This window comes from Onychomys torridus, chromosome 10 (assembly GCF_903995425.1).
Source record: "Onychomys torridus chromosome 10, mOncTor1.1, whole genome shotgun sequence".
Classification (NCBI taxonomy): domain Eukaryota; kingdom Metazoa; phylum Chordata; class Mammalia; order Rodentia; family Cricetidae; genus Onychomys; species Onychomys torridus.
In genome coordinates this window covers 33,159,850-33,177,146 of record NC_050452.1, presented here as the reverse complement: position 1 = coordinate 33,177,146, position 17,297 = coordinate 33,159,850, and the positions used below count along the sequence as shown (strand labels likewise).

Genomic DNA, 17,297 nt, shown 5'->3' with positions numbered 1-17,297 from the left:
GGGGTCACAACCCACAGGTTGAGAACCACTGCTCTAAGTGAAAGACGTGCCTGGGAAACGCATGATATCCTGCCCCCAGAGAGTTAGCTGTGCTCTTCCAGGCTGGCCTCAAGCTTGCTATGTAGCCAAGTGTAGCCTTAAATTCCTGGGCCTTCCACCTTGACCTCTGGAGGGATCACACCACACCCTGCTGCTGTGGACAAGGTCTTTAAAGAGAGAGTTTGTGGTGTTAAAATGAGGCCATGAGTGTGGGGCTCTTTATCACTCAGTGTGATTTATCATTCTCTATGATTTATCATTCCGTGTGATTTATATCTTAGTAAAGAGAGTAAACCTGGAGATGCAGAATACTGGGGGAAGATTAGTGATGCTCTGAGAGAATCAGCCATCTACAAGGCAAGAGAATCCTCAGACCCCTGGACCTTGGACCATTCTCTAGAAATGCACTTCTCAGAGCACGTCCCCTGGCCTGTGGCCTCAGCTTCCCCAAGAGTGTACTAAAGATGCTCATTCTCAAGTCTACCCCAAAACTACTGACTCAGAAACCAGGAGTACTTCAACAAGTCTTCCAGGAGAACCACTATTTCTATAAAGTATAACTAACCGTATTTGTTTTTTAAAACTTGGCTAGATTTTGAAAAGAGAATAATGGGATGAGAATGGGTAAACTGTGGTTATAAAATGAACCAGGCATGAATGAGCATGTTAGTGAGCTCTCTGTTACTGTAATGAATTCCCAAGATAACCAGCTTATGAAAAGCAAAGATTTGTTTTTATTTTGTTTTGGTTTGATTTGGTCTTGGTTTTTTGAGACAGGGTTTCTCTGTGTAGCCCTCACTGTCCTAGAACTTACTCTGTAGGCCAGGCTGGCCTTGAACTTACAGAGATCTGCCTGCCTCTGCCTCCCAAGTGCTGAGATTAAAGGCATGCACCACCATTGCCTGGCCAAAGATTTGTTGTGACTCATAGTTTTAAAAGTTTAGGTTGCTTCTGGGCCTATAGAAAGGTGGTGTGTAATGACAGGGAATGTGTGGTGGAGCATTCCTGCTCGTCTCATGAACAGGTTTTGAGCGTATAAAAGGAATGAAGGAAGGGAGAGAGAGGGAGAGGGGAGGGGAGAGGGAGGAGAGACAATGGAAGTGGAAGAGGTGAGAGATCAGGGAGGCTTTGGTCCTTTCAAAGTCACACCCTAATGACCTGAAGACAACACACACACACACACACACACACACACACACACACACACACACACACACGGTTCCACCTCTTAAAATTTCTGCCACCACCCAATAGAACCAACTGGGGACCAAGTTTTCACCACATGGGCCTTTGGGGGACCTTCTATACCAACCGGACTGCCGCATAAGTAACTTACGTGACATCACACACAAATGACAGTTATATCCTGAGTGTAAGAGTTAAGGGGTACTAGTCTCTCATGTAATTAGGGGCCAGGGCCAATAGTTGTCTCTGTGTTTCACTGAGTGCCAGTTATACCATACGACAAAGGGGTATACTAAGACAGTTGGTGGCTTCCACTAACACGCTTCTTTCTTTTCACCTTGGGTGCCATGGCCTACCTCTTTGTAGGCACCCACATTCTAAGGCACCCCTGAGTTACGGCCAAGGTAGCCAAGACCAGCTACTTCTGTAACATTCAAGTCCCACTGCTCAGTCCAGCTGGCTCTGCTGGAAGGCTGCTCGGTGACTCCGTCCACTCCAGTGGCCTTGAAGGGCCACACCCCACAGCTGGTGTCTGAACTGAGGCTCTGTCCTGGGTTCCACTTCCTTCCCACAGGGCCTCTAGATCTTTTGTGAAACAAGAGGCATGTTTAGATATCAGTGATTGTCAATATCCCTGAACATGGCAGAGCAATGTAAAAGCTCTTTCTTCTCTGTAGAAGGTCGACCTTCCCTAGCCACCCAGAGAGCTGACAGACTGGTGCTGCCTGAACTCAGATAACCTGACCTTTGTGAGCTGACCTAAGAGACCTCGGGTCCATCCGTCTACCCAAAGAACATAGGTAGAAACTGTATGAAACCACCAAACTAGACCACTCCATGGATAGAAGAAAGGTTTACTGGGGATCAAACAGCAACAGCTCTCTCTTTGGGGAGCAGAGAGAAGCAAGTGGGTTTTCTATGACAATCAGCAGAGTGAGAGTCTGTGAGATACTACAGGCTTGTTCAGATCCACAGAACTAGATGTCCTTGTCTGAGGTGGCTGACCTTTGGGGACAGATTAAGAGAGGTTCCTGTCTACAGCCATACCACCCTGAATGCACTTGATCTCATCTGATCTCAGAAGCTAAGCAGGTCGGGCCTGGTTAGTACTTGGATGGGAGACCGCTTGGGAATACCGGGTGCTGTAGGCTGAAAAAGGAAACACACACACACACACACACACACAGAGAGAGAGAGAGAGAGAGAGAGAGAGAGAGAGAGAGAGATTGATTCCTGGTAGAAACTGGCCTTAGCGATCTACTTCCCATGTAACCCATTTTAGGCTTCTGTTTCTCTGACCCAAGTCCTTCTGTTTAGGACATTGTCACCAGCACTCTTGTTTTAGGAAGTGGCTTATATCAACCCTAACAACAAAAGAATGAAGTTATTATAGGAAGTTATCCACAGAGGTTCTCAGCCTTCCATTTTTTTTTTTTTTTTTGGAGCTGAGGATTGAACCCAGGGCCTTGTGCTTGTTAGGCAAGCGCTCTACCACTGAGCTAAATCCCCAACCCCAGTTCTCAGCCTTCCTAATGCTGCAACCTTGAATACAGTCATGTTGTGGTGACTCCGGACCATAAAATTATTTTTGTTGCTACTTCCTAACTATAATCATAATATAAATATCTGTGTTTTCTAATAGTCTTAGGGGACCCCTGTGAAAGGGTCATTCCACCCACCCCCCAAAGAGCCAAGACCCACAGGTTGAGAACCACTGTTACAGAGGAAAGATTCTTGTGCCTTGTGGCCTGATAGTATCTATTGCAAAAGACTGCAAAACTGATAGCCCTCATGGAGGATACCTAGCCTTGTACAAAAGCCCTTTGCAAGTGTGTCTGCCCAGCAACTGTCTGCTCAGCCTTGGCCTGATGCCACCCTTCTTGTTAATCATTGCCGCCAGGAATGATTGTTTCAAAATATCTGATGTACTCTTCCCCTTTTTTGCTACTAAAAACCTTCCCTCTCCTCCCCTTCCCCATCTCCTAAACATCTCATAGTTTTCTACAGCAGGCATATCCCCAGTGCACTGGTCTACAAATCAATATCATCATCCTTAGAGAATCTCTATGATTGGATGGTTTCATTTATAACACCCTTTGAGCACACTTAAAAAAAAAAGAAATAGCCGGGCGGTGGTGGCGCACGCCTGTAATCCCAGCACTTGGGAGGCAGAGGCAGGTGGATCTCTGTGAGTTTGAGGCCAGCCTAGTCTACAAAGCGAGTTCCAGGACAGCCTCTAAAGCTACAGAGAAACCCTGTCTCGAAAAACAAAAACAAAAACAAAAACAAAAACAAAAACAAAAACAAGAAAGAAAGAAAGAAAGAAAGAAAGAAAGAAAGAAAGAAAGAAAGAAGCGGCTCTGCTTAGGAACACCATGAATTGTCATGAACCCACCCAAGCTAAGGCTAGACCCTCTCACCAAGTAAACCAGGCCAGTTCTCCTACCCACCCTCCACTTTTGGCCAGATTGCCAGCTTTCCACACAGATGTTGCTGTCTAGTGTAGAGCCTCCAACACGAGACACTGGGTTAGGGACTCTCAGACATCGTAACATCTACTTTCACTTCTCTTAGAATTGCCTCACCCTTCTCTGCCCACTCCTCACCCAAGACACTCTTACTTCCTCAAAAGAGGAGCCCCCAGAGTCCTGAAATGATGGGCTGGCGAGATGACTCAGGGGGTAAATGGCTCATGACTAAACCCGATGATCTAAGTTTAATTCCAGAGACCCCCCAAATTCCTTCAAGTTGTCCTCTAGTCTCCACATATACACCACGGCACCTGTGCCCAAACACGTCCACATAAAACACACACAGACAGAGATAAACTTTTCCAATGTGATTTATTCTTGAAGAATCTGAAGAAATAAACATGCTGCTTCTGTCCCCTTATGCCATGGATTTTATGCATCACTGATGGACGCAGCCTTGCTAGTCCAAAGAGTGCTTCCTTTCCCACTGCTGTGGGTACCAGTAAGCTTCCTGGCTTTAGCTCAGGAGCAGGAGAAGGACAGTAGAAGTGGTCATATCCCCGTATCTTCACAGCCATCACTGCTGCTATTCTTTGGTGCTGTGCTTTGTCCCTTTCAAAGATCCCCTCCAGTGTGCCAGCAGGAGCTGCCCACTCCCCGTGAAGGATTTCTCGCTTCATGATTTCTACCGTTTTCTGTCACAGAGGTAGTCTGACTTAAACAGAAAGTGAACAAATTTTAGATCATTCTTCAAGTAACATCGGAGTATCTGGAGTGGGGAGTGGGCGTCCTGAGTGAATGTTGACATGAGCAGAGCCATATCAAAGATCCCAGCGCCTCAGATCCATAAGAGTGACCGGACCGGGCGGTGGTGGCGCACGCCTTTAATCCCAGTACTCGGGAGGCAGAGCCAGGCGGATCTCTGTGAGTTCGAGGCCAGCCTGGTCTACAGAGCTAGATCCAGGAAAGGTGCAAAACTACACAGAGAAACCCTGTCTTGAAAAACCAAAAAAAAAAAAAAAAAAAAAAGAGTGACCAGGCCTTCCCCAGGTTAGACTCATGGAAATAGCAAAGTTTCCTCTGGTGTGAGTGTTTAGGAACAATTGGCAACTGTAGCTTCCTCCTCCCAGATGACTGCATCCTGAGACTGCTCCCTCACAGAGACCTCCCACCAAGACTAGCTAACTCTCCTCCCTGTGCTGTACATAATCAACTCAGTGAGTTTCCAGGCTTCATGGTAGGCGCCCTCCCTCCAGTTGAGTACAACCCACCTCCAAAATCCCAGCTCTTCTGCTAATGTGTCATTATTTCTGTGTCTGCCATTTCCTCTCTCCCAAGACACCCCAGTCCAGTTTCCAGGGCCAATCTGTGCAGGACGCGGCCACCTGAAACACCTGAAATTATTGGGAGATATGGGCTTGATGCTGCTTTGCGACACTATCAAAGTCCTGGAGGCATTTCTCTAACAATCCCAAACCAGTTATGCCTGGGCTTCATGTGACCTGGGGCTAGAAGAATGTCTGTGCAAAACTTGATGAATGGGCTATGTGTAGTTAGTTAAAAGAATACCAGATTTGGACCCAAAAGGTCTATTGTTCCCCTGATTCAATTCCGAACAGGGTCATACAACATATCAAACCATGAAACTGAGATACAATCTTCAACCATCAGCCCAACTGTTCCTGGACAACCAGCAGAAAAATTATCATGTTTGGGGCTTTGATTTCCTTATAGGCCCAATATTATTTATAACCACAAACATTACAAAATTAGACACAAAAAGGAATGTAAATGATGGAGCACGCCTGTAATCCCAGCACTCAGGAGGCAGAGGCAGGTGGATCTCCGGGAGTTCCAGGCCAGTCTGGTCTACAGAGCTAGTCCAGGACAGGCTCCAAAGCTACAGAGAAACCCTGTCTTAAAAGACAAAAACAAAAACAAACAAACAAAAAAAAGTAATGTAAAGCCAATCTCAAATACTTTTGGTGTATGCAAAAGTATACAGCTCTCCACACTACATTGAAAATTCCCCTTTAAATTTTTTTAAAAAAATTAAATTCCCCTTTAGAGAGGTTATTTTTATGTAGCTTAGACTTGTACTTGTAATTTATGAAAATATATGATTTTTAAAGACAGCTTTTTCTAATAAATCATTCTGGAAAACAAAGGAAATTTTCGCTCATCCAAAGACCACCATACCCAATTGAACACTGGGGTGCTGTGTCTCACAAATATTCATGTGTGTATGTGCATATGTGCTCTGGGTACTAAACCCAGTGCCTCATACACATTAGGCAAACACTTCTTTTTAAATGTCCTTTTTTTTTTTTTTTTTTTTGGTTTTTCGAGACAGGGTTTCTTTGTGTATCTTTGCGTCTTTCCTGGAATTCACTTGGTAGCCCAGGCTGGCCTCGAACTCACAGAGATCTGCCTGGCTCTGCCTCCCAAGTGCTGGGATTAAAGGTGTGCGCCACCACTGCCTGGCTAAATGTCCTTTTTTAAAAATAAATTCTTTTTATTTAACGTGTTTTTTTTTTTTTTTTTTGCCTGCCTGCATGTCTGTGTGAGGTGTCCGAGGAACTGGAATTACAGTTAGGTGGGAGCTGCCATACAGGTGTAGGGAACTGAACCAGGGTCCTCTAGAAGAGCAGTCAGTGCTCTTAACTGCTAAGCCATCTCTCCAGCACCTTAGTCAAACACTTTAACCTTGAACTGCCCCATGGTCCTCCTTCACTACTGATTTGATGGACGTGGAATGTCTGAAGGCCTTTGAGTAGCAAAGGCTTTTATGGTGCCTCTTTGCTGCTCCTTATCAGAATGGAATTTGTTGTCGATCTCCATAGCCAATATTCTAAGCCTTTTGGAGACGACCTGCTATTTGTTGCAAGGCCGATGTAATGCCACTAACATGTGGCTCTACTCATTCAGGGTTTGCTGGTTGTTTTTTGTTTGTTTTTTGTTTTTTTGTTTTTTGAGACAGGGTATAGCTGTATAGACTAGGTTGGCCTCAAATTCTTGATCCACCTCCCTCAGCCCTCCAAGTGCTGGGATTACAGGCATGTACCTGGTTTTGTTGTTGAGGGAGGTTCCCCATGTAGCTGGCCTGGAACCCCTAGTACTCTAGAATGGCCTTAAACTCCAGACAGTCCTGCTTTGACCTTCTGAGTGCTAGGACTCAGAGTGTACCACCAAGCCCAGCCTGCCTCAGGAATTTTTTTTTTTTTTTTTTTTCGAGACAGGGTTTCTCTGTGTTGTTTTGGTGCCTGTCCTGGATCTCACTCTGTAGCCCAGGCTGGCCTCGAACTAACAGAGATCCACCTGGCTCTGCCTCCCGAGTGCTGGGATTAAAGGTGTGTGCCACCACCACCCGGCAGGAATTTTTAAAATTAGCTTCAGTCACTACATTGGAGTTCTTCTTGCCAATAATAAAAGTCATTAAAAAGCCGGGTGGTGGTGGCCCATGCCTTTAATCCTAGCACTTGGGAGGCAGAGTCAGAGGGATCTCTGTGAGTTCGAGGCCAGCCTGGGCTACCAAGTGAGTTCCAGGAAAGGCGCAAAGCTACACAGAGAAACCCTGTCTCGAAAAACAATAAATAAATAAATTAATTAATTAAAATAAAAGTCATTAAAGTGGGAGTCAAACATCCCACCATTTCAAATTGGAGGCAAAAAACATACATGAAAGTATTTTACAAAGCACAAAAGACTTCATCAGCCATATATCTAAGCCAGCATTGGGTTTTATTATGCATCATTTGGCTTTTTAACCAGGATAGAGGATGGTGAACCAGAGAGGGATGGTGAAGCAGAAGAGCTAGTCCACAAAAGCTAGACACTTCCTCATAGACCTGCCCTCCCAAGCGTCAGCTCTGGTCATCTGAACTCACACCTTCCCCAGGCAGCCTTTCCGCTCCAGCTTTTCCAATCACGGTCTACCAGGCTTTCCCTAACCTCACCCAAGAAGGCAATGCAGCTTCACTCTGTTCTGTCACCCCCATTTCACGATAACCTCTGGGTTACCACCACTCAGCGTTCTTCACAGAAGTGGCATCTTCAAGGAACCGAAACACACTGGAGTCTTAAGAAGCAGTTTACAAACGAAATGTGATTCCCAGTTGGAGCATCCCTGAGCTGCTGGCAGCCTGTGCCCCGCCAGCTGGCAGCAGTTCTCAGGGAGGCACTGCCCCCTTGTGTCTCCATACGTGAAACCGTCTCAAATGTATAAATTAATTAACTTTTTTAAAAAAGTTATATTTAAAAAGGAATATTCCTATTCTGAAAAGAACGTTCAAGGACAGAAGTTGAGGATGGAGGCAGTCTGTATGTATGACCAACTTTATTAGAGTACTTTTCATCTTCCTAGTTACTATTCTTTGTCCACATGTGTTTAATTCTAACGTCACCTGTCTGCGTGTTCCCTTCCCTGACTCCTTTAAAAACACAGAAGCTAGCATACAAAGCATTAGCTAGATATCATTACGGCACTTTCAAATAAAGTCTCAATAGATTCTTGGCCAAGAGGTGGTGGTGCACACCCTTGATCCCAGCACTTGGGAGGTAGAGGCAGGGGGATCTCTGTGAGTCTGAGTCCAGCCTGGTCTACAAAGTAAGTTCCAAGGCTACTCAGAGAGACCCTGTCTCAAAAAAAGAAAGAAAGAGAGAGAGAGAGAGAGAGAGAGAGAGAAAGAGAGAGAGAGAGAAACAACGTTTTAGTAGATTCTCCTTTCCCTTCCTTACCCCCAGCCCCCTGACCCCTGACCCCTGCCACAACCCCTAATCCCCCTGGTCTCTATCCTTCCTCATGTCTTCCATGGAATTATTTTTTGCCCTGGTCCCATCTTTTCCTCATCAATTTATTTTTAACCCCATCTTGGTTTCTCTATTCTTTTTTCTTTTTAAAAAAAAAATGTGTGCCCACATTTTTTTTAACCCACTGATATTTATACATCTAGAAATGGCAGGAGTCCCCTAACTGCATCCGGTCATTTCCTCCAGAAGGCTCTCACCGTGAAAGCCCGGCAACAAATAAATGCAGGGTTTCTCCTGCTCGTGTGGCTGTGTCTGTTTAATTCTCAGGCTCAGTGAGAAACACGCGAAACGGGCAGACCCAAATCCCCTGAGGTTGGCAGCAGCATTTTCAACAGAAAACTCCAGTCGCTGAATTCAATGCTCATTTTATTCCTCTTAAGTAAAGCAATGCAAAAGTCACCAGGGCCATAAGCTTGACTAAACTGAACTGCAAGGCAGAAGCCCCGAGCGGGAGTTTGAGAAGTTTATGGACCCCTGCACATCTCTGTCTTCCACACCTCCTTGAGGAGAAGGTGTGTCAGCAGGAGCTGTGCAAAGAAACGGGGGTGGGGAGTGGGGGGCGTAAGGAGTGGGGTTCTAGCAGGAGGCACCGGAGTAGGGGGTTTTCCAGCCGCTCTTCCGTAAACTGACCATCAGCAAGGCGAGTCTTTGATGATTTTAAGAGGGTTCCCATCCTCCCTGCAAAGTGAACAACCATACACACTATATCAGTGCCTACCAGGCTGAAACCAGGTCAACTGTTTTGCATTTTAAAGTCCTATGGCCTTTATGCATGCAATTCCTTTCAGGTTTACTTGGTCACTTTTCAAGGTTAATCCAGAAAACACAAAGGGTAAAGATCTTTTTACACTCCTCTCCTCCTCCCCCAATAAACCCCCTCAACTCTAATGCCTTCAAAACATTTCAAAAAGACCTAGATTGCTCAGTGGAAGCTGAGATAGGAGAATGGACTCTCCCATACAAAGGTGGTATAGCCACCTGGCCAGTGCATTGTATAAAGAGAGTCAGGTACCACACACCTAATACTTAGCATTTTCTGAAGTATATGTAGTAAGTCTTACCTGCCAACTGGTAAATATAGGGTGTGCAGATCACCTGCATGCCTCTCTAAATCTAAGAAAATATAATATTCTGAAGAACTTAACTATTAACTATAGTCTTATTTGTGTGTGTGTGTGTGTGTGTGTGTGTGTGTGTGTGTGTATGTGTAGGTGTAGTGCTGAGGATTGAACTAATGGCTTAATGAATCCTAGGCAAGTTCTCTACCCCTGAGCTATGCCCCTAAATATGCAGGATGTTCTTCCCCCCTTGTCAAGACTGATCCCAGGGCCACATGCATTCTAGGCAAATGTTCTACTGCGGGGCTACTCTCTCTCTGTCTCCACTACACTCTATTTCTGTTTGTTTGGTTTTTTGAGACAGGGCTTCTCTGTAGTTTTGGTGCCTGTCCTGGATCTCGCTCTGCAGACCAGGATGGATTTGAACTCACAGAGATCCACCTGGCTCTGCCTCCCAAGTGCTGCCCAGCTCTATTATACTCTTAATTTGGAAAAGTGCACATTGAGATGGTAGCATAGTCCATGTGCTGCCTTACAGTTGACCAATCACAAGCTTTAGTCTCTAGCTTTGACTGAAAAATGGACTACAGATTTTACATCTTTTAAATGTCTGTATAAAAACCAAAAACAACTTAAGTCACATTTGACTCCTACATCCCAGAAAAGAGTTACTACCTCCAGCAACCAACATTAAAGAAAACTTGACTGGTACACAACTGTGAGACCATGTGACCTGGGGCTGGTAGTTAAGAGCACTTGTTGCTCTTGTGGAGAACCCCGAGTCTGATTCCAGTTACAACTATTCGTAACTCATGTTCCAGGGGATCCAACTCCTTCTTCTGACCTCTGTGGGCTCCAGATATACATATTGTGCCTATGCATACACATGCAGGCAAAACACTCACACACATAAATAATAGTAAATCTAAAAAGAAAATGTTTTTAATACTGGACCTAATCTTCATGCACAGAGTACATTCATTCCCATAAGTGTTCATGTCGCTTCCGCACACGGGGCTCAGGTTCCTGGGGCATGCTGGGTAGTCATAATGATCACAGTTTGGCTACAAAAGAGAAAAGTAGAGAAACAAGAGAATGACTTGAGACACACCCAACAATATCACAACTTTCCCTAAATTTCATAGACATATCCTAAATAAATATCCCCTGCCTCCCCTGCCAAAAAAAAAAATTGTGTTTGAAATGTAAAAATCAGATGCAATGGTTCAAAATACAATTACAAAAAGAAGAAAGAAAAAAAAAAAGTACCCGGAACCAGGCATGGATGGTTCAAACCTGTAATTCCAGCACTTCGGAAGCTGAGGTAAAGAGGATCACCTCCAGTTTGAGACCAGCCTGGGATGCGTAGTAAGTTCTGGGCTAGCCTGGGAAACACAGCTAGACCTTGTCTCAAAACAAAACAAATAAACCAGAGCCTAGTATGGTACCATCTGCGTTTGGAACGCAGAAGCAAGAGGATCAGATGTTCACCATCACACCCTTTACATCCAGTTGAGGCCAGCCTGGGCTACAGGAGGCCTTATCTCGAAAACATCTTGATACTCTAAAACACAGTGAGAATTTGGACATTTAGTAAGCCTTGTTTTGAAACCCCAACCCCCACCATTTCTTACCTAATTCGGTGATAGTTTGGAGTGAGGAGGTATTATTTGAGACAGGGTTTCACTATGGGCCTGGAACATATGATGTAAACCAGATTTACCTGCCTCTGCCCTCCTAAGTGCTGGAACTAAAAGAATTTATACCATACCTAGAAGCTAGAGTTGTTGTTGTTGTTGTTGTTGTTGTTTAAAGCACTGTCTTCTAGCAAGCCTTTCTAAAATATTGTTTATTGCTCTCATCACTCGTGTTCCCCATGAGACCCTTGAGTGTTACAAAGACTGTAACTCCAGCTGGATAACGCAGTGATGAGGATTGAACCAGAGCTGCATGCACACTAGGCAAGCACTCAACTTCTGAGTTATACCCCTTGTCTACACTAGGGTTTCTATTGCTGTGCAGAGACACCATGATGATGGCAACTCTTAGTTCAGAGGTTCAGTCCATTATCATCATGGTGGGACATGGCAGCGTGACATGATGCTGAAGAAGTAGGTGGGATTTCTACATCTTGCAGGCCACAGAAAGTGGTCTGTCTCATGGGGCATGGCTTGAGCATATGAGACCTCAAAGACCACCTCCACAGTGATACACTTCCTCCAATAAGACTACACCTACTCCAACAAGGCCACACCTCTTAATAGTGCCACTCCTTTTGGGGGCCATTTTCTTTCAAACCGCCACATCCCTATAGGAAACACACTCTTAATTTAGAAGCATGAAACCCTAGCATTCACCAGGTCCTGAGTCTCAGCCTCAACAACTTCATCCCCACCCCGGGCGTCTAGTACGTTAAGCCTGGTGTGGTGCTGCACATCTGGGGTCCCAGCACCCTGTCTCCAGCTCAACAAAACAAAGCAAAATCTCTCAGCTGATGGGACTTTTGAAGGTTCTATGCCATGCGGGAGAACAGTTTCAGCCAGCCAGCAAGGGATGACTATGCTGTGGAAAGTGTGAGACACAGATGAGACCATTTACCTGTAAGGCGTTTAGGCAGAGAGTGGTTATAAACATTTTCCATCAGCTATCCTAAGGCAATGGTCCTCCCCTTAATCTCAGAGACTGCTGCCTCCAAAGGCAGCCCAGGAAGCCAATAATCCTTTTAACAGTTCAGCCCCAAGTGGCCAGGTCTCAATTAAGGATTGTCGGGGCTGGGGATTTAGCTCAGTGGTAGAGTGCTTGCCTAGCAAGCGCAAGGCCCTGGGTTCGATCCTCAGCTCCAAAACAAACAAACAAAAAGAATTGTCCGCTTCCCTAACTTAGGTCCTAGATTCCAGATGAGGGCCAAGCAAGTGTAATGGTGCCTGCACCCATACCTAAAGTTTCCCTTGCTGACAGCCTGCACCAGGCCACCCCTGAAGACTCCCGCTCCACACTGACACTTCCCCATGCCTCTGCCAGCCAGGGGTCTCTACTCAAATGGAAATGATGGTGGCAGACCCCTGATGCAGCAGTTCTCAATAAGCTGCTTGTTCGGTTTTCATTTCCGCCCACAGGATTTAATATGAGAAAGAATGTGAAGTGTGGAGCCTGCAAAGACTCCTATTCTCAACTGGACGCTTTTAGCTGAGCAGTGGCTTCTACCTATAATCCTAGTACTCAGGAGACTGATGCAGGAGGAGCTTGAGAAAAATAGATACTCATCTATTTGTGTCAAGGAAACGGCATGAAATGCTGGCTTCCCAAACACCTCATAGTTACTTGAAGTGTAAGTTTGGCCTGAAAACGGCTCCACGCTTTGCTGTACGAGAAGAAATAGTCCCAGCAGTTCATACTTACTGTTCTGAGTTCTGATGGCTGAATTAGGTGAGAGTTGGAAGAGTCGAAAGAGTCGGAGAAGACTGCAAGGAGAGAACACCGGCGTTGTAGATATGACGAAGGTAGGTTGTTCAGAAGAGAGCCTTAAAACCCAGTTTGTAAGATGGAGCATTGCGGAGGAAGACGCCCTAAGCCAACCTCTAGCCCCATATGAGCATTTTCAGACAAGCATGCAAGTAAAACACACATGGGGGTGGGGGGTGGGAGGTAGGGAGGGGGTTATTCAGGCTGGGAGATAGCGCAATGAGTGAAGTGCTTGCTGTGAACTAAGTTCTGATCCTCAGCATCCAGGGCTGGGCATGGTGGCTTTGGTCTGCAACCACCAGCATGGGGAGGAGGCTAAGACAGGTGGATATCAAGTATTACCGGCCAGCCAGTCTAACAGAAATGGCAAGCACCAGGTTCATCAGAGACCCTGTGTCAAAAGTAAGGTGGAGAGCCATACAAGACAACCAGCGTTGACCTCTAGGCTCTAGATGCCCACGACACATACACACACACAAACACTCATGCAAGAACACTTAAAACGCAAAAGAACAAAACCAAAAGGTCTGAGTTTTATCCACACATGACTTTCCTTCTGATGTGCTTCTCTGTGCCTTTTTAAAAAGAGCTTCCAGTATTTCTTCCTGGAACTTCTTTTTTGTTTGTTTGTTTTTTTGAGACAGGGCTTCTCTGTGTAACAGTCTTGGCTTCCCTGGAATACACTCTGTAGACCAGGCTGGCCTGGAACTCAGAGATCCACCTGCCTCTGCTTCTCGAGTACAGGGACTAAAGGTGTGGCCCACCACCTCCCCAGTCTCCTGGGACTTCCAAGAAACACACTGGACCTTTGGTTCTGTTTCTATCAAGTTTCTTGAAGACTGATTTTGAAGTTACAAGTGTCAGGGAAGTAAAGTGTAAGATAACTTTTGTCTGTGTATTCAAGATTTTTTTTTTTTCAGATAAACACAAAACTTGGATTTAATTGTTTGTTTGTTTTGTTTTGTTTTTCGAGGCAGGGTTTCTCTGTGTAGTTTTGGTGCCTGTCCTGGATCTCGCTCTGTAGACCATGCTGGCCTCAGAGATCCACCTGGCTCTGCCTCCCGGATTAAAGACGTGCACCACCAACGCCCGCTGGATTTAATTTTTGAGATGGGCTCACAAAGCCCAGGTTAGTCTGAACTGGCTGTTGCCGGAGCTGGTCTTGAAAGCATGATCCTCTTGCCTGAGCTTCCTAAGTGCTGGAATTACAGACATAAGCCAGTACGCCAAGCTCAATAAACACAAATTTTAGCAGGTATTAGGATTTCAACTCTGCTTTCCCATAGATGTCAAGTCCGTCTGCAGGAAGGTCTCATGGGCTTTCCCTTGTCTAGCACACCTCCTGTCAGGCCCAACAAAGGCCGTGGACACAAATCCAACTGCCTATCTGGAGTCCAGAATCTACTTAAGAAAGGAAGAGCAGGGTGGGTGATATCTAGGAGCTGGGATCAGAGCCCCAGCATCAAAGGGTGCCGGCCCGCATTCAGCTTTCATTCCCTCCGCTGCCCACCCGGCAGAACCGCCAGTAACGGCAGGCACGAATCCGCTGCTCAAGCATGGCAGGCCCTGGCTCTCATGCCTGGGCTGGCTCCCCTTCACCGCTCCCAGATACCAGACCCATTTGAGCATCACCTGCGACATCCCCGGCCAGTAGCAACAGCACCAATTGCAGCATCATCAGAGCCATCCTCCCAGCTCTGCTGGAAGGCTCTGGAGCAGCGGTCAATGAGTTACCCGCTGGCACCACGCGGGGTGCGAAGGGGAGGGGCGAAGGGCGGGCTGGAGTCTAGGTAGACCTGGAGGAGAGGGGAGAGAGAAGGATGGACAGGAGGAGCAAGAGGGAATGAAGGAGAAGAGGAAGATCTGGGGAGGGACGGGGGAGGCACATCACCTACCCACACCCGCAAACCTTCCGGATTTCTAAGCAACAAACCTCTCCACAAAGTCCACACAAAGCGAACCAAGTCCCCAACCCTCCACCAACCCACCAACCGACACACAACCCCTTCACTGCTCCAGTGCCATACACCCCACCCGGCCCTCACAGCCCACACGCACCACCACACCCGAACTGCCCACAAACCCCTCCACATCCCACAGCATCCCTCCGCTCCTCCACCCCTAAACATTTCACACGCAAGCAACCACACCCTGCACACACACATACTCACAACCTAACCCCTCTCAATTCCACACATCTTCCCCTCCCCTCAAGTGCCCCAACCATCCTATCCCAACCCCAGCTTCAACCACAAACTGACCCCTCCTCAAAAGCCACACGTGCCTCTACCATACAATCCATTATTCTTCCACATACCCCAATTGCATCCCCACCACCCCTCTAACCATAAAAACCCCCACCTATCCACATACCCCACCATCCTCCCACCTTCCCCACAATAGCCTTTCAACACTCCAAATACCCCATATATCTCACATACACCACAGCCTACACACCCAATTACCACATAACCCATTATCCCTCCACCACATACCTAAATGACCCCACCCTTGCAACCTACCAAATATTCCAGTCCTCTACGCAACCCACCACTCCTCCACTTCTCCACATACCACACACACATTCCCATCCACCTTCCAATCCTCCAAACACACACACACACACACACACACACACACACACACACACACCACCCCTCCACATACCCATACACACCTCTACCACCCTTCCAACCATCCCACACTTCTACAAATCCCATATACATCCCTAGCACACAACCTGCCATCCCTTGACAGACACACTGCACATCCCTATCATCTCTCCAGCTTTCCACATCACAACACATCCCACCCCCTCCAACCTTCTGATCACTCCACTCCTCCAATACTCCCCTACCTCTAGGATACAGCCCACCCCCTTTGCCCCTCTACATACTCCCAAACACATCTCCATCACCGTTCCACCCTTCCACGTAACTCCACATCATACAACCCCTCCAACCCTCCAAATTCCACACAGACACCACACAGCCCTCACCCCTGACCCTGACCCTTTGCATCCCAACAATCCTAAAACCCCCTGCCCCTCCACTACATACACATACACACCAAAAAAACCCTCACTTCAATACCTCTCCACACTCCTTCACAAACCCTCAAAAACCTAACACTCCATCCCCAAATCATGCTGCACACCCCATCACCACACTCTACCACATATCTCACATACCCCTACACCTCCAACACTCCACCTCCACATATGCCACACATAACCCTGCCACATGCCCCACTCCCATTCCTCCACCACACACACCATACCCTCAACCATCATGTTCCCACCCCACCATTCCTTCAATCCACTAAACACCCTACCTACCTCACACCACCCAACAACCCTCCATTCCCATATACACACACATCACCCCTTCAACCCTCCCCAAACACTTTCCAACTTTCTACACACTCCACACACAATCCCACCACCACTCCAAACTTCCACACTCTAGGACACACCCCCCCACCTGCCCACACCCCCTAAACATACATCAACTACCCCTAATAACCCCCAACCCTAAAATAACCACATCCCTCCACACATTCTACCACTTCACAGACCACACCCACACCCATCTATCCAACAGTCCAAACACACCACTCCTCCTAAACTGTAACTACAAACAGACCCCCATCATACAACCTGCCATCCTTCCACACACCCCCAAATACCCCATCACTCCTCCAACCCACCAAACACTCTACACACAAACCCCCTTCATACAGCCCAACGCTCCACATCACCCACACACCCATTTTCCCTAAAACCCTCCAGCATAGATTGAATTTTTCTTTGAGCCATAAACTCACAAAAAAAAAAAAAATGACAAAGAGACTAATTAATTTTAAAAGCTCAGCCTATGACTTAGGCTTGTCCCACTAGCTCTTATTACTTAAATTATCTCATTTCTATCCATCTACATGCTGCCATAGGACTTGTGGCCTTTACCTCTCCTCCTGCGTGTCCTGCTCCCTCTGCGTCTTCCTGTCAATTCCCCCTGTCTTCTTCCCAGAGCTCTGTCTGTCCAGAAGTCTCACCTATACCTCTTGCTTAGCTATTGACCATTTGACTTTTTGTTAAACCAATCACAGTGACTTATCTTTACAGTGTAATTAAATAGCTCACAGAATTTCCCCCTTTTGTCTAAATAAAAAGGGAAGGTTTTAACTCTAACACAGTAAAACTGTATACAATAAGAACAATTATCAGGTAAGAATTACATTCACAGCCAGACGATGGTGGTGCACGCCTGTAATC

General features: G+C 46.5%; 1 protein-coding gene and 2 non-coding genes across 3 annotated transcripts; 1 reads left to right on the top strand and 2 right to left on the bottom strand.

Moving 5' to 3' along the window:
• The first annotated feature begins 2,257 nt into the window (after positions 1 to 2,257).
• Positions 2,258 to 2,375, top strand: LOC118592608. The gene has a single exon (XR_004946083.1). It is a non-coding gene; the product is annotated as a 5S ribosomal RNA (ribosomal RNA).
• Positions 2,376 to 2,662: 287 nt separating this feature from the next.
• Trnav-aac lies at positions 2,663 to 2,735 on the bottom strand. Its single transcript has one exon. It is a non-coding gene; the product is annotated as a tRNA-Val (tRNA).
• A 6,149-nt stretch (positions 2,736 to 8,884) lies between these two features.
• Positions 8,885 to 14,755, bottom strand: Spink2 (serine peptidase inhibitor Kazal type 2). The gene is made up of 4 exons (XM_036200145.1): positions 14,657 to 14,755; positions 12,962 to 13,023; positions 10,517 to 10,626; positions 8,885 to 9,182 (listed from the first exon to the last, which is right to left on the bottom strand). Exons 1-4 carry the CDS (start codon positions 14,709 to 14,711, stop codon positions 9,137 to 9,139), a joined length of 273 nt encoding a protein of 90 aa, XP_036056038.1. The 5' UTR covers positions 14,712 to 14,755; the 3' UTR covers positions 8,885 to 9,136.
• Between the last annotated feature and the right edge of the window lie 2,542 nt (positions 14,756 to 17,297).

Excerpts from the sequence above, each read along its gene's own strand:
- Spink2 (XM_036200145.1), bottom strand. The coding sequence starts at position 14,711 with ATGGCTCTGATGATGCTGCAATTGGTGCTGTTGCTACTGGCCGGGGAT. Across the intron at positions 10,627-12,961 it reads AGCCATCAGAACTCAGAACA|CCAAACTGTGATCATTATGA; the intron begins GTAAGTATGAAC and ends TCTCTTTTGTAG. Across the intron at positions 9,183-10,516 it reads ACTCTGTGCATGAAGATTAG|GGAGGATGGGAACCCTCTTA; the intron begins GTCCAGTATTAA and ends TTCACTTTGCAG.